Raw genomic sequence first — 18944 nt, 5'->3', positions numbered from 1 at the left:
TTATAACTGTGATACTTTGAGTAGACATAACTTTATTTACTCATTATACATATTAATCTTTGACATGTTAGTACGTATTTATTATATAATAAAAAATGTATCACTCGTAAATATTTTGTCCATAAATGTCTTAAAGTATTACAATGAAATTTGTATATTAGGCGTGTTTATTAGTTCTCAAATTAACTATTTTATGTTATAAGCATAAAATATTTTTTTGTAATGTATTTTGTAATATTTCTATCAGACTTTGTCCATGCTCCAATATTTAAGTATTAGTCAGCGTTATTGTACAGCACTAATTAAATACTTAAATGGCGGTAACTCATTATGCCGTGACGTCACAAGTGGACGTAAATACTTTTTGCAATAGGTGTCTGTGTACGTAAGCAATGTTTATATATTTTATATTAAAACTATTGAATAAAAAAGGATATAATCAATACAATTCCATTGATATATCACTTTATACATACATAAATAAATAAACCTGGACAATTAACACAGCGCTATCTAGTCCCATGGTAAGCACATGTGTTATGTGTACTAGACAACTTATATAAATACATAGATATTTTTTCTTGTAAATGCATACGTATTATACATAGAAAAAACTTAGACCGATATAAACAATCATACTCATGTTGTGCATAATGTTTTCACCATGCGAGGAACCCGCGACCATCGGAAAGTAGTGTGGTAAACCGCTAGACCAAAGAGATCGTCAATGTAGAAGACTTCTAATTTGATAAATATTATTAACAAAGTCCCTCTCCGCCTATGTCTGTATATTCACGATAATCTCAAAATGGACTGAAAGCATTTCCATTTGATTTTCATCTATTAACAGAATGATTCCTGAAGAAGGTTTAGATGTGTAATTCGTTGGAGTTTTGCGTATATTATTATTTCAAATACCCGTTCGAGGTAGAGGCGGATCGCTACGTAGAAATAAGCTGAAATCGGTCCTGACTCTGACTGATAGATGAAAGTCAATCTTTTTCATTTCCTTTATTATTAATCATGTTAAAAATTTAGCTCGCTGAATACAGTGGGATATCGTGTGTTGTCCCTTATTAGAGTTGCTGTAGTTATATATTTTTTTATATAACAAACAATGTGACGGCCTATCTGACGAAAAATAGCAACAGTAGTCAATAGACAGAAATACATTGCGATTTTTAAATGACTTATACAGAAATAATATAAATCGAAGTATCACAGGGACAAGTTTTGGAACATAATAACTAGTATTATGTTCCTATGGTCACACATACGGCCAGTAAACCCATCTTTGACGGCCTCAGTGGTCTAGCGGATATGGCACAAGAATATGGTTCTACAAGAATATGGAAGTATGGTTAATTCATGAATATGATTGTTACATTTGTTAGGTTAAGTATAGTGTACGTTAAAAGGTATAGGTATGTTAAAAGATCTCTATAGTTGTTTAGTACGCATAATAAAAGTTCCGCTTAATTTAGAACTTGGTAGTGCGGTATTGATTTTATTATAATTATTATCTTTTCAAAGAATAACGTATTTACAATTTCAATAATTATTAATATTAAAAATAATATATAAGATAAATTACATTAATAATTACATTAATACAGACAATAAAAAAAAAATAAGATAAAAAAAAACACCTAAAAGTTAATTGCTATGATTGTCCTATCGATTTTCAAAGTCAGCATTTCCACGTTGAATTGCTATTTTTCAATTTTCAAAGTCATCTAGATTTTTCAATAAGCTGTTAATTACTTTCAAAATTGGCCAACCCTGTGAGGTTGATCTTGAACCGACCACCGCCATTTATGAAGCCCTTCCGATGACAAAGGCAACTACTTATCCAAGTAGGTATTATATTTTGTTTTATTTTAAATTGACTTGTATAAACAGTAAATTTTCAATACAATTCTGTTTTTGTATGCATAATCTACTTGTATATTCCGGTGGTTTCGATGATTCTTTTTGTGTTATATACCTACCCCTGTGGTTTCTTGCCTTATCTTTTATTATTATATTTATTATTATCTAGATAGTATGACTTTCTTTTATTTGACATATTCGTAGTTTATTGAATTAGTTTTATTTGTTTCATTTGCATATTTTTTAAAGTCAGTCAATTAACTTATTTCTAATCTTTTTAAAACTAATTTTGATACATTAAATATTCATGGTCTGTAAAACAAGTTCTTAGGTTTTACATGTAAAAAGAATAAAAAAATATTTTAATTAGCTAATTTAAAAAAAAATCTTAAATTTTAAATCTCATATATAAGAAGAATAAAATTACAAGATCACACAAATCGACAGGAAACTACTGCGATGCATTTCATACATGTGTAGGAAGACATCGTCGTATATTGAACGGTATGGATTCCAAGGATTTTGTACTAACTTTAGGTTTTATTATTATAGGCATATGGCTCATTGTTATATGGCATATTACTGTATTCCAACATGGCAACAATGTCAATTATTACAGATAGTTTTTAACCGTTATTAGTAATTTAATCAAAAGTAGTACAATTTCCTTGTTTCATTGAAAAATATGGAGCAATTTGTAAACTGTGCATGATTCGCAGTGGAATATTATTTGAACGTGATTATATGTAAGTAAACACTGGCACTTACTAAGCAGTTTTGTGTTTGTTAATTATAAGTAAACAAATCAATCTAACAAATTACATGTCTTGTTAAATTTTCAATGAGATGACAGCGATCTAGAAGGATTTTTCTAAACTGCTACTAATTAATAATATGGCTACGTAATTATTAGAATTATATTAATGAAAATGTGTGATATATGAATTCATAAATGGAGATTCGTTCAGATTTAGATATGACGCTTAAAAATTATATTAAAATCTAGGTATACTGAGTTTTTAATAGAATAATTTTTAATGTATAGACTAGTACAATATTATCACATAATATGTCGACTACAAATAATGGGATAATAGCAATAATTATATGTAATATTAAAGAAATAAATGGATCTAATCAAGTTGAATTCGTATCATTAAATTCCTAATATCTCGGCAGAATTACAACTGCCTAATGGTAAACTGAAGTGAAATGACTGCACAATATCGTCACTGGTTTATATTTAAATTTTTCAAAAAATAATCTTAACCAAAAGATTCTTCATTAAAACGATTTCTTAGAGTCAACAAACGCCGATGACTGTTGCTCTAAAATCAGCGATGCTGTACAAATTTCTAGTATTTACATATAACTAGTCTAACACGTGATTAACATCTTAATACTGTACTTTCCTGTATTGCTTCGTTTATTCCCAAATAAGGATCTCATAGATATATAATACAGAACGCGAATTTTTCAGCTCCCAGTAGGTAGACTCTATTCTCAACCCTGTTTCGTTCAAATCAACATCAAAGCAAATAAGTTATTGTAAATTGTTATATTAAATAATAATTGTACCTATAAGAAGTTCTTTCATTTATCCTGAAATACATAAAGAATAAAGTGCACAATTGAAAGTTCCGATAACTTTACATAAAATTGCCTATTGATTTCAATGTTAATTCATCATAACGAGTTCTTATTGCAAATTCGGAAAATTATACAATTATTTGTATTAAAGAAAACTTTTCTTTGCAATAATTATATTAAACTTCTTAAATAATTATATCAATTCATATATACGTTATTAAATAGAGCATATTTTATTAATTACGACAATTAAATTATTTTCCCGTTTACCTTAACTTTAAATATTGACTTCCTTAGTCATAAAATAAGTATGTATAGGTATATTTAGCTTTGTTAGCGGTAATGTATGTAGGTATGCAAGAAAATCAAGATCTAAAAATATGACCAATAATCACATTATTTGAACCGCCGCGCCATATGACTAACGTGACTTGACATCCCGTTTTAAACAGAATTGAACCTTTATATAATTAGGTACGAGTCCCGGTGCTCCCAGAATCTACTGTCAAAATCTGGAACGCAATATTGTCCCCTTGTAGGAAATTTCTTTGATGTACAGTTTTCTAGAATATTACAATAAAGTCAATATCGATGAAAGAAAGCGGAATGCAAGAAATTGTCGCAACTTGAAAGACCCAACTTTACACCAGAGCAAAAAAACCATTTCAAAAATTTATAACTCATATATTTATCGAGAGAAAGAAAGAAAGAAAGTTTCTTTCCCTCGATTAATATATGAGATATGCTTTTTGGTAATAAAATAATCTGAAAGAATTATTGCACATTTTTCACATTCATAACCATGTGACCCGTAATATATGTGTGTGTAATGATAAAATGGCAAAAAGAAGGCCGATATCTGTGTATACCTTACTGTCATATAATATGAATATAATGTTGTCTTATCCAATTACTTACTTTTGTATTTTTGTTATTTGTCATTATTTACTTTCTTTTATTTTTATTACATTTTTAAGTCGACTCGCGAACATTACCTATGACATAGTTGACTTTATACAAATTGTCATTTTACAAATATTATATTTCATTTTAATTAATTTATTCATATTTATTTTCTTTCAAATTCATCTTTTCATACCCAATTCCCTCATAAAGGGTTACTTAAATTATGTTCTATATCGTACTTGTACGTATCCATACAAAATATTACTTTTATTTTAAACACTATGTCTATACAAAACTAATTTGACCTCTTCGATGTGTTATATACTCGTATATATAGTATTGCTACAATTTCTGTTGATCAGGCCGATAGTCGTTAAATCACATACGTATGGCACAAATGGTCTGTATCTGAAGTGTTTTTATGTAACTATTATTATTATTAGATAGTTATAGGTATAATTAATATAGTAATACACAAGTAAATAGTTAAATAATTCCGTATAAAGTTACTTATTCCGTAATAACTCCTACGCATGATTGGTACCTTGAAAGGCATGTGAAAACGTCATGTCCGTGGTGCATTCATGTTTATAACTCACTTTCCGTTAGGCCATCTACCTATTTGGTACTGACAGGTTTCGTGGTTTTTTTTACGTATCTAGAAAGATACATAAAAAAACCACGAAACGTATCAGTTTCATTCATAATTAGTAATAAAAAAGATATATCGTGGAACTTTTATGACAGGTACAAAACATGTGCGCAAAGTTTTGTGAAGTGACGTAGAGTGACGCAAGTAAAACCCTGGTCAAATTTTGTAAACAAGTTTGAGCACCTTTTGAATTTATTTGCGGTTTCATTTTAGTCCTAAAACGTTATGAGTTATTTTTAGCCGTAACAACGTAACCACAGACGTTGTTTTGGTGGGCTAACTTAAAAAACTGGCTAAGAGTGTATCACACACTTATTCTCAGGGTACTGTGACTATTATTAAATATACATTATAAACGAGATATTTTCCGTGATAATATTAGGTATGAAGGAGCTCCCTATATTTCGACGTTCTAGTCGCAAATCGATTTGCAACAGCGTCGGAGTATCGAAAGCATATTCATATAATATCTGGAAAGAGTTTATCACGATGTTTATTATTAAATGAATAGAATTATATTCAATAATAAAACAGATGTAAGTGTTTTACTAATTATTATATTTGATAGATCAATAAAAAAAATTACATTGTTAACTGCGTACATGCACTGTAATGTTCTATCACAGATAATATAATGTTCTATGAAGAGAAGAAGGAAGTTTACCTATAAATGTTGAGTGATCGTCAATTAAACATCATCGTTCTTGCTGTTATGATATAATCATTTGGTATTACAATTTTATATATCAATTTCTTACAAAATTTCCGTTTTACTATTTAATAACGGAACAATAAAAAAAGAGGAAGATATTAATGAATTGAAGTTTTTATGTTTTATTTTGATAGCTATATATATTTATTACCTAAGAACTATTTCTGTAATTTAATTATTAATATATTGAAAGAAGTGTCTTTATGTACCTATATCGTATGTCATTTCTCTCACCTATTTTTGACGCCAACCTTTTCAAGATGTTTTTCGGTTGAAGGATAAGTAAACTGAAACTGAAATAACATGATATTGAGGAATGACAATTGTAGTTCTCTAGAATGGCAACGCATAACAGGTTCATAACAGTCATATGATCACGTTATATCCGGGATGTTGTTTATGTATAGAATTTTATAGGCAATGATTACCACTATAGAACAGAGTCTTTATTATGTGGTTACCATTTACCATTAGGCCGTGAGCTCGTTTGCTACTTAAAATATTTTATATAAAAAAAGTATTAAAAAAAAAACATATGTTACGTATAAAAAAATAATAAATATAAAAAAATAATACATATTTCTTCATAGATTATTTTAGACTATAATGTTTATTATAGACTATAATTTGATTTTGTTTCTTTCCCAGAACATGAATCACAGTTTAGTCGAGTCTCCTTTACTAAACACGGACCTGACGAAAAACAAAATGGAAAGGTGGGTGGAAGCCCAAGCCAAGGGTGAGAAGATTGAAGTAGACGTGTACGGGAAGCCATCCCCGAAGCAGCTCAAAGACTTAGAGAATATCAGGAATTTAAACAGAGAGCTGCAAGATCAGTTGCGTGTAAGTTTACTAATTTTCGAATTAAGTTTATTATGAATTTTCCATAACTATATGATATCTCTACGTACACTATGACATATATAGTATCCCTCAAAGAATAACCTCCTTCGTGTTTTCTTTTTCTGTTCTAATTTGTTATATTTACCTCTATACCCAGTAACTCATAACTATAAATCACTCCGTAACATATGTAAGATTATTTTAATATCCTGAAATAATATTCTATACCTCTTTCTTCAAATCATGATTCATAACTGAACTTAATGCATGGAAATTGTTTATTCGTTCTATGTCAGAACTAGTTAATATACTTTTCACCAATTTATCTCATTACATTTTTCAGGAATTGCTTTTATTTTTTTAGTCTAATATATAATAATAACTGTACTGTACTATTATACCGTCATACCATACAATGACGGAATTCTACGCTATCGATCTACAATCACTAATTTGACTAAAGCAAAATATTCAATGAAATTTCTAGGATCTTGAAAACTCAGTGCGCATCGCTGATGTCGAGAACGAAGCAATGAACCCTACTGCAGAAGTGTTGGACTCCTCAGAAGATCACGAGTTCATATCCGCCAATCAACTGGATAACTTCTACAAAGAAGAAGACGTGGCCGAGGCAAAAGAAGAAGAGAAGAGAAGACTCACTAAGGGTAACGCTTCGAAAACTGCAATACAGAAGTTTTATAAGGACCAGTGTGTGTTTGTAACTGGTGGAACAGGATTTTTGGGGAAAGGTGAGTGCTTTGCATGGTTTTTCTTAAGGTATTTGATCTAAATATAAAAGAAAACTAATAAATAAGAACTCAAGATAATTATCCCAAGTAAAGCAGCGCTTGTTAGACAGACAGACAGACGCGCAGATTAAACAACTGATATAAATAATTAAGTACATTTTTATACCTATATTTTAATGTATTATATATAAATAAATACATTTCAAACAAACCTATACAAATACTAAAATTCACGAATGTTTGCATCGTGCGAGGAATCGAACCCGGGATCATAGAAAGTAAACTGGAGTGCTAAATCGCTAGACCACCGAGGCCGTCGACTAGCGTGTTCAATGTTTCGAAATACACCAATAATTGTCTGTATAAAAGGAGGAACTTTGTCAGCTGATCAACTGAAGGCTGAAACTTCTCGGGCAATATTGTTTCCATAATAGTTCCTTTATTAACGCAGGTACCTACTTGGTACGACGCTGGGTATTTCCGGATAATTCCAAGGGAACGAACATAGAGCTAGTAATCCCTAATAAGCAATAGTCTTTTACGATTCGGCATTAATAAATACATGCAACCCAAAATTTTTACCTTTCTACCATCAACTCCTATTTTTAATGGGTCAAGTAATCTTATATGTAAAATTCTCTTGTCACATGTTAGTTACCATACTCCTCCGAAACGGCTTGACCGATTTTTATGACATTTTACATGCATATTCAATAGGTCTGAGAATCAGCTATTATAATATTTTTTTAATTTTTTGGACAATATTTTGACTAATGTGGCATTAACAATTTTAGTAGCGTTAGTTTTTCATAGCGATTTTAATTTATATGGCAAAACAACGTTTGCTGGGTCAGCTAGTATATATATATATATATATATCTATCTCAGTACAAGTAATCTTAGCATAGACTATACGAAAGAGTATCCAAGCGACAAATAGACAACATCATTATGAATCATCATACAAGTTTAAAAGTGTTACATTGCTTACTTATCAACCTACACTCATATTTATCAAATCTATTAAGATGATGTTAAGTAACTATATTCTATTTTGAACATTACAGCAAGCACGACTTCTATCACCGGCAAAAAAAACATCTAAAATGTATACGGAAATAATAACTAGGTACCTACACGTGTTTTTTCCAATTAGTCCACAGAAATAAACCAGTAATCTGTTGTGATCGGTAATTCCACGTCTGTAGGTACCTATAAATAGATGTAAAGACCATTCTCGCTAATATTAGTATGCTGACTTTGACTTTATGCTGATTCAAATAGGGAATATTGTCCATAAATAACGTATTTTGAATGAAGTTCCAATCCCTGGTGGTGCCCTCAAACTAAAATGCCCTACACATGACTCTACAATGAGGGACAATATCGGAGCAGTGTGAGGGTAAAATCAGTCGGCAGGCACTCTATGTAAAACCGACCCGTTTTCTAGGGTCCTAACCCTTGAAAACGGGTCGATTTCAAGAGTTAAGACCCTTGAAACTGACCCCAAGAGATCCAAGGCGCTGCCTATCACTGCTCCTATATTGATTCTGGTTTTAGTGTTGTCTGTAACCGGCAAGCAGGAGTAGGGCTTCATTCGCTATATAAGTCCTTCCTCGGGTTTAGAGAGCCCCTGTACTCGGCCCTACTTACGTACATCAGCTGAAGTTGTAAAGGCTAGCAGCAATCAACTGTATAATGTTAGTTCCAAAAAATCTATTTGCTTTTATTTCGATGATGGATAAATCTATTCAAGTAGGTACCACATGTCATTAATATAAAAAAACTATATATAATTTCTTCTGATATTATCACACTATTACTACTTCTATACGGCCTTGGTGGTCAAGTGGTTCAGTACACAACCTTACTTCCAATGGTCGCGGGTTCAATTCTTTCCATGTTACAAACATTTGTATTCATGGTATGATTGTTTGTGTCGATCTGAGTGTTTTCTATGTATACTATATTATGTATTAACAAAAAGTAAAAATGTCTTTGATATCAGTTGTCTAGTAACATAACACAACATACACTGCTGAGCTTGGGACTAGATAACGTAATGTGAATTGTCCTAAGATATTTATATATTATAATTATATTGTATATGATGATTTAACATACAAATATAGCTGCGTCCACATATCATCCCTAATGCCTAAAATTATGTTTTATGTATTTATTCAAATATTTAATACAGAATTACGACAGAATAAACTATTTAAATATTATAACAAATTCGCTACCAAATGTTCGTAATTATATTTATATTAATAATTATTTGTCAATACTTTAGAACCAGGTCAGGGTTCAAATTGTGTGAATATACTTCGCAACTATTATTAATAGTAAATCATAAGAAAAGATATGCTTGTGGCCGATTAATACAACAGAGTGCAGTGACAGAAGTGTATATAAAACAAATTTATGTAAAGAACCATCCAGAGCCGTAAAATATATTAAACAAAAAAAAAGAACACTTCTATTTTCAATATAGATAAAATAATTTATAAAATTACCAATGATTCTCATTGTAAGTCTAACATATGCTTTACAAGGAATTGTACATTTATATCTTAGAAAGAATAGTTCAGTTTTTAATCATATATTCTGATTAAAGCATAATATATTTTCTTGCTTGTTATCTTAAATGGGATAGTCAACCTTGATATGCCCACATTTCGCTAGATATATTTGAATTCAACTTGACTGACAGTAAGCCTATACCCCACTTGTTTTACTCTACTTTTTAAATTATTGCATACGTTTAATTTTACAATGGAATAGATTTGTACAATAAATAAAAAAACAGATTAATAGAATAGTTTGAAAGAAAAAAAAAACGGAAAGAAAAATGTTTTACGAATAAAGAAGTAATGATTACAAAGCCACCTGGATTATAGGCTAAAATATTATATTTATTGGCTCGACATCTTATATGCCTATATTTAGTAGCTGTTGCCTGCGACTTCGTTTGCATTTCCGTCGTTTTTCGTAAAATAAGTAGCCCATGTCCTTCCTTACGGTTCAGTGGTTTTGATGTGTTTTCCTAATATTCACTGAAATTCACTGCTCTGCTCCTATTTATTGTAGCGTGATGAAAAGAATACTATAACCTGTCCAGGAGTATGAAGCATAATTGTACCAAGTTTCGTTAAAATCCGTCTAGTAGTTTTTGTTATTATAACGAACATACAGACAGGCAAAAATTTTACTGATAACATTTTTGGCATCGGTATCGATCACTAATCACCCCCTGATAGCTATTTTGGAAATACATTTCATGCACAGAATTGACCTCTCTACAGGTTTATTATAAGTATAGATGTAAATTAATATATACAGCTGTTTGTCAGTTTGTTCATCAATCACATTTATAGGATTTGAGGGAATTTAATATAAGGATAGGTTATATTCTAGATTATTACAGGACACCTTTTGTATTATTTCGCACGAAATACAGTACTGATTATTCTAGTATGAAATAAAATATGAAACCAGAAACCAGATTTTTTTTGGGTTACCTACGAGATAACAGTTAGCGGATAGATATCTCGGAAAATATTCTATTTGTATTAAAACTTGTACATTATTAAACCACTATCATGCTTTTCAAGAAAATAGTCAGGAAAATACAATTTCCCTGAAAAATTTACATAAAAATATTGAAACAAATGAAGGTCGATTTCCGAGGTAAGGCGAGGATACAATGTCATCATGAAAGTTACTTATCTTTGAGTTAAATTAAAAAAAAAACAACTATAAAAATTTGAACAAATGTTATAAGATTGTCTATTAATGGACAAGGATTTTTTTTATTGCATGGTTTGATAATGTGCCTTTTTGTTTTTGTGTGTTGTGCTTGCGTTTGTTTTTGCGGTCACTGACCATATTATGGAATGACGTACACGCGAGGATGAATTTGTGGTGCCTGAGGTGAATACATTTTCTTTATCTATGGTAAGTAAACTTTTTGTTTTTTTTAATTGGTTATGGACTGAACAAGTTTGTTTTTGAGTGATGTCTTGCCTTTTGCCTTGCATCTGTTATTTGGGAAATTTAGTACCTAATGACTGACTGAATACAAGAGTAATCTATCAAATACAAAGTCGAAATCCGTTTCGAAGATACACAAAAAATATCGTTTAATTCAAAATCTCCTCGTTTTTGTAGTCAGTAAAATATAGAAAATAGCGCATGGTTAAGATATGGTTCATTCAAGCATGTAAAATGAATAATAAATACACACTTAGTTCCACGATATTTGATTTAATCTTAATGCAGTTTATTTAAGTTTGTTTATCATTATGACTACAGCAAACATAATTATTTTATGTTTACTCTATACACAATATACAGACTTCAAACACCTATTTTAATTTACAATATACTAGACATTAAATATAACAGGTGATCGCGACATTGCTATTTTTAACAAGTAAAGACTTAAATAATATAATTATTTAAATATAATGATCTAATACATTATACAAAATACAAATATTAATATATTTTTTATTATTGAAGTAGACCTTTTTTTAACGTGAACAAGTAAGTACTTCATACATCCTACCAGCGGACTGGAGGATCGGTGTGATATGTGAAATTCTTACTCACAAAAACTCCACGGTGTTACTCGATACACCAAGACAGCAAGCCACAGGAAATACTTTTGTATTCTACCGTGATTGCTGTATTGGTGGTCCGTTCCCCTTCGATCGGTGTCCCGTTCAATTCAAACGGGGATGGAAATTACAACGGACTGAGCCGAGGTTCAAACCCCTAGTGGAACCCTCAAACTAAAGTCAAGGCGGAAGTTGGCCCTCAGCTACTCCATAAGTCCGCGATTTTGGAGTCCCATCTGCACGCCCCCTATCGTCCGGTGAAGCTGTAAAGGCCCGCTGCGGACAACTGGATAAAAGTAATCCGTGAAAAAGCGGTCCGCAGTGTAGGATGTTTAGAGCCGAATTGCACATATACTTTTGAAACTGTAAATCCATAAATATTCAAATGGCCCTACCAATAGAGACACTTGTTATGAATCAAATCCAGTTAAGAATGTAATTTAAGAAATGCATAGAATCAAATTATACATACGAGTAGTTCAAATAACACAAATCAATACTATTTGGGCTTATATAGACCATAGTAACCATTAGCATATACGTTTATAGCTTTAAACAAAACAAACAACACTCATTTATAAATATCACATGTTATGTATTCATAATGAATAGGTGTTTATATAATTACATTCGTATATACATCAGTAATTATTGTGATTGTTAACAAATTTTAATATATTTCACAGATGGAAGAATGAGTTTAAAGGCCAGCAGAGTTGTAGAAAAAGTCGTGCTGTAAAATTATATATATATTGTGGTTAATTTATTTAAACTGTGGTGTAAGTTTTTCAATAAATACATTATGTGATTAATACGTAGTGTTTTATACTATTCCTGATTTGAAAATTAAATTTTTTAAGACGCATTTGTTTGTCACTGTCCTGGTATAGGAAAACCTGGTTTGAGAAATGAAGCCAAATTTAAATCTGGAAATAGACTGAAATTTCATAGGCCATTGTCTGTGGCCCTAGTAAGTCGAGTACCTACCTAGGCAGGCACAAGACTTTTATACTACTTCTACTAGTAAAGTTTACTTTAGCAGTGCAATTGATTGATCTATTCTAATTATGAAGGGAGAGAGTGGATTTTGTTATGAGTAAACTCTAAATACACTGCTCCGATTTTAATTTTTTTGTCTCTTTTTGAAAGGTATTAATAACTTATTCCTATGTCAATTTAATCTAAATTTTCTGTTAATGTCTCTCAGTCTGTATGTTTGTACATGCTTCACGCATAAACTACTGCATGAAAGTGAACGTAAATTTCTAACTTGAAATATTGACATAAAATTATGCCGTTCGAAGCAAAAGCGTAAACTTACATTAATTCTTTATACCATTCCACCATTACCATTCAATATATTACTATTAGATACGATGTCTCAAGGTCACCATTGTATCACAAATCGTAAAGGTCTAAAGTGTGGGTAATAAGTATAATATTTATTTTATGACAGAATAATTATTTATTCTGTCATAAAATAAGTACGTAATTTAAAGATATCTAACGTTTACCTGGCAAAAAGCGATATCCACTCAACAAACGAAAAGACCCGAAAAATATAAATACAAGATTAAGTGGAATGAATATAAATAACTGGCGACCCGCCCCGACTTCTCATGCGTTCAGTTTATGTAAGCATCTATAATTCAAAGAGAAAATCTGTTATTTTCGACTAATCTACGACGGCCTCGGTGGTTTAGTGGTTTACCACACCGCCTTTCTTCCGATGGTGCGGGTTCGCGGATTCCTCGCATAGGTACAAACGTTTGTATTCATAAGTATGATTGTTTGTCTATGTATAAGTATGGGTGTTTTCTAAATATTTATGTCTGTTGTCTAGTACCCTTAACTCAAGCTCTGCTTAGCTTAGGTCTAGATAACGCTGTATAAGTTGTCCAGGTATTTTACACTACAATATATTAATATATTAATAAATAAGAAAATATTTTTTGAGCCTTTTCATACGATGACGCTCTTGGTTGTGTAAATAAATACTAAGATTATTGGCCAGTTTTTTTAATTAATTAAAATTGTTATAATGTATGCGGATGATGTGATTGATATGCGTATACGATCGTTAGCTTTTGAATCCGGTTAACGTTGAAACGCCGAAGTGAACACTGCATGTTGCCGTATTAAAATAATATTTTGAGCTAGACATACAACCGTGCCTGAACACAGTTAAAAAAATGAAGCTAAATGTATCGTCTTACACAAAAGGCATTACACATCAATAACTCACATATGTGGCTTTCCTGTTAGGTTTTGCGATTCCATTGTTATTATTATTTTAGTCATTATTCATAGTCATTATTTTAAAACTTATCTATAACAATAATTTTTCTTTGTATTTTTTGTTGAATTTCTTGTATGTACCTAATCGTACAAGTTTTTACATAATTGGAACGCTAAACAAGCTATTGGCCCGCCTGATGGTAAGTGGCAACCGTCACCTGTATGTATATATAGGTAAGTATATTAACAGATCTTCATCTGATCACGGATCACGGACATCACGTTCCGTAGAAAACTTTATAGCGTATATTTTTTCTCAGCGTCTAGACTAGACGTCTAGTCTAGATCAAATTTCATTTCAATAGATTCAGTAGTTTTGGCATGAAAGCGAGACAGACACACAGAGTTACTTTCCCATTTATAATATTAGTAAGAATAAGTATTACCATGAGTAATCCTTAAAGTACGTACAACTACCTATTATATATAGTATATTGAATTATCTCATGTCCGTTTCTTATTAATAGTCGTTATCAGAATTAATTTTATTGTTTCATTACTCTTTATTTCCCGTTAATACCAATAGTAGGTGATACGTACAATATATCTACTAGCCGCAAAATTGAAGTCGATATAATTTGACAAAGATACTATCAATGTCGTTCTAGTATTTTAATATAATACGCTAAATAGCATATTTATGAAAATTAAGTAAATTATTAATAAGATATTTAACTATAAATTATCAGTCTAACATGAGGTACACGTACCTAATATTTTTTTATTAAGTGATCAAATAAAATATTTTCACCATAAAAACTTATAATAAATTACATGAATAATAAAGCAACTATTTATTACATTATATATTAATTTTCTAAATAAAAAAAAAACAAAAATATATGATTCCGGCCAGGATCGAACTGGCGGCCTTCTGCGTGTAAAGCAGATGTGATAACCACTACACCACGGAACCGGTGATATAGCTTCCCAAATATCTGTTCTTACTGTATAGCTACGTACAATAAGTAATGCCCGCGGCAAATAATGTCAGATAAGAATACTTTCTTGTTTAATACTTTTATGATGTGTAATTTCGATGACATGATATACCAATATTATTTACTTACTACTTCAAATACAAATAACCTTAATACTACATACCATATAAAATCTTAGTAATCCCATATAGTCCCACTTTACCGGTCTTCTTCTTTCTGGTTCTAAGATTCATTAATAATTTCTTTAAATATTCTTGACAACAATCGTTCATATAATGAATCGTTCGTATAGTGAGTTTCAGCTAGTGTAATTTTTATATAATTTCAGTGAGCATTATATTTTTCCGTTGTAGGTATTTGTTAGACAACTGGATACTCTTATATTGTTTTAGATACTATTATATAAATAGTATTATTGTCTGACATTCCATTTACCTCCATAAAATATGAATAAAAGCTATATCTATAAATACATATTTAGAATAAAAATACATTTCAGGTTACCTACAGTACAGTATACAACCAAAACTATGACTAATACCGAAAGTACATTCGAGAGTAGGAACTTACTTAAATTCGATAATTTATTATTAATCGATAATCTAAGTAGACTCTCATATTAACCTACACCTTCATTTTGTGTCACGATGTAATGAGGTTTTGTTAATGAGATATAATATTTATACGAAGATTTTATACATTAGTCAAAAGGAATAATACCACATACAGACATCATTATGTAATTTGGAATATCTGTTACTATTCAAATAATATTTTATCCGTTACTGCTATTTTATTCAATTGTGCATTAAAAATAATAAATGAATAATCATTTTTAACAATCAAGTAGAGTGACCGCTGTGTTTATATTACATAAAAAATGTGCGGAATAACGTTTTCTTTTGTTCTTCTTTGACCCAAATACATAAATGTAAAGCATGTCAACTGTCATATCTACATAATTGCAATATTTGCGAGAAATTCACTTTATGACTATTGTATTACTTACCTACTTGAATCTAATAAGTGGTTCATAAATTAAATCACAGCAATTTCTGTAACTTCTAACCCTAATCTAAACCCTAACCCCTTCTAACTATTTAATAGTTCTAGTAGTAACTATAAACTATTCCTTTTACTCACAATGAAATAGTGAAAATTTCATGTTTATAATACTAAAATTGAAACGTCACATCACAAAATCTAACTCTCGAGAGGGTAGAGCCCTTCACCTATCAAGGGTCCAGGTCTCATAACACTATTATCTTACACGAAGTTTGTGACTTGTTATACGTCACATATTATGCAGTTTTACAGATAGGTACTAGTAAAAGGAGTGTAAATACATATATATATATATATATACGTATATGTATGTTTAGACATGTATAGTTGGAAATGTTTATTTGTTTTTCATTTTTAGTTCAAATTTCGTATTGTATTAGGATGAGGTAGGTATACCTATTAGGTTTTAAAATGTGACGTTACAAAAATGTTACACTTTGGCCAAACCGTACGTACGTAACCGTACGTAATTTATGGATGGTACCTAAATGCAATATTATATGCTGGAAGAAAGATTTTTAATATTGCTCCTAATACCGGCAATCTGTTTGACCTCCACGTGGTTTCTCCTGAAAATCATCATGATAAATTCGTGGTCAACTTGTCACAATGAGTTAACAGACCTGACACTATATGCTCATCTTATCATTCTCCACTGGTCTACATGATTTACCCACGCGGGCCAGGGTACCAACTTTTCTTTATCTTTAGCTTCCATCTCCCAGGTTGTCTATAAGAGATTGCTTTAAGCGACAAGGCCGCCATTTGTTTATCGTATTTGTGTAATATTCTATTTTTAGGTAAAATTCCGTTTTTTTTTTGTGTGCGATAAAGAGTTCTATTCCTATTATTATCTTTCAACAAAAAAATTAGGAACATCCTGGAGATTAAAAAGTGACATTATATTTACGCTCCACCAAGACGTGTTTATTGTTTAACTAAATTAAGGTCATCTACGACTAGATTAGTATGGAATTGAATGATTTAATTAAATGATATTGTAAACAAACATACCTATAATTGTTATTTAATGACTTCTTAATCGACAGGTACTTTATTTATAGTCGGATGTGGTTTTTTATATTCTGATATGCTATTTACAATTTTTGTAAACAACAAATTAAATTCTGAGTTAAATGAAGCGTTACCAAGTCGGTTACATCTTATTTTGTAATTTAGTTACCACTGATATTATTTTATATCAAAAACATTTTTTTGTTACGTAACTTTAATGCCAAATATGCTAATAGCCCACATCATAACAAGTGGTAATAATAGCTTACAGACTATGCTAAAGCTATGTATCGCCATTCCTAAGATCTAAGATCTCATGCATCCGCAAGTTCATAGCCTATAATTTTATTAAACTAAAATAGGTAACTCGCGTTTTCTAGTCTATTTATTCTTTTTTCTTAGCTAAACAATTCTAGATGTGGTAATAGTAAAAAGTAGAGTTGATAATATAAAAAATGCAGCAATAAATTCAAAATATTCTTTATTGCACAGATAATAACATTGATACGTACTATAATTTAGAGATAATGTGAGCAAAGGTATTATATTATAATTATATGAAGGTATTATATGATTTCAAACTTTTTCATGGCCCTATATGATTTTGAAACTGAAAATCCTAAATGTAAAAAATAAATATTAGATACATATAATAGTACATATTATATGTAATCAAGTTACATAATTTCAGTACTGCTCGAGAAGCTATTAAGATCTTGTGGCGATGTAGACACTGTCTACGTGTTGATCCGAAGCAAGAAAGGAAAAGACCCTACAGTACGCCTGCACGAAATGTTGGATGACTTTGTAAGTATTGCAAAACTAAATAATAATTACACAAAGAGTTGTAGCAATAATACTCAAACTTATTATTTTTATCTAAATAATAATAATAATAACAACCCTGGATAACCCGTACCGTAAGCTTGTGTTATGGGTACTAGACAACTGACATAAATACATAGAATTTTGACAAATACATAAATAATATACACCGAAAACACTTATGAATACAAATGTTTGTACCCTGCGAAGAATTGAATGACAATTCACACTGTGCCTTCTAGTCCCAAGCTAAGCTTATGGGTACTGGACAACTGATATAAAAGTATAGATATATATTTTGTACATACTATACACATATTATGCATAGAAAACAACCTGACCGATATAAACCGCAATCGAACCCGCGACCATCTGATACAAGACGGTGTGCTAAACCGCTACACCGAGGCCGTCAAGATACTGATTTCACTATAAGCATTCTGTGATTGACTAAATTATGTATATTACCAAAACTTAATTATAAATGTATTTATTTTATTATTCAACGGCGCACAAAAACTAAATCAACATTTTAATTACCTTCATTGCTAACCTAGTTATGAAATAATATTTTGAAATTATATTAAAATATGTGGTATTTTTAATATAATTTACAGGCGCTTTCAAAATTACAATAGTGCCTAATTATAGTTATAATTATTAGGGTCAATGTAAGCATACATAGGTGAACATGATTCCTAAAATAGTTATCTTCCAGTCAACTCAACAACTTAAGTATTAATTAGCTTTGTTATCGGTGTTTTCCATTATCGGCGAGTCAGCAGAAAGATATACATCACAGATATTCTTCGTATGGACAAAATTAGAATTCATGGGTTTCGTTTAAACTTT

General features: G+C 30.5%; 1 protein-coding gene and 1 non-coding gene across 2 annotated transcripts in view; one reads left to right on the top strand and one right to left on the bottom strand.

The window, feature by feature from the left end:
• LOC131854473 (fatty acyl-CoA reductase wat-like) overlaps positions 1 to 18944 on the top strand; it is a 33789-nt gene that overhangs the window by 7593 nt on the left and 7252 nt on the right. Inside the window, exons 2-4 of the mRNA XM_059205593.1 lie at positions 6381 to 6575; positions 7063 to 7324; positions 17959 to 18074. Of these exons, the coding sequence (XP_059061576.1) occupies positions 6384 to 6575; positions 7063 to 7324; positions 17959 to 18074 (570 nt within the window). The 5' untranslated portion in view covers positions 6381 to 6383. The remainder of the gene's footprint in view (positions 1 to 6380; positions 6576 to 7062; positions 7325 to 17958; positions 18075 to 18944) is intronic.
• Positions 15091 to 15163, bottom strand: Trnav-uac (transfer RNA valine (anticodon UAC)). The gene has a single exon. It is a non-coding gene; the product is annotated as a tRNA-Val (tRNA).

The sequence above is a fragment of the Achroia grisella genome, unplaced genomic scaffold, assembly GCF_030625045.1.
Source record: "Achroia grisella isolate CSIRO2021 unplaced genomic scaffold, CSIRO_AGI_Agris_v1 utg1186, whole genome shotgun sequence".
NCBI lineage: Eukaryota > Metazoa > Arthropoda > Insecta > Lepidoptera > Pyralidae > Achroia > Achroia grisella.
The sequence above is the reverse complement of the archived record's forward strand: the minus strand, read 5'-3'. Positions and strand labels throughout refer to the sequence as shown.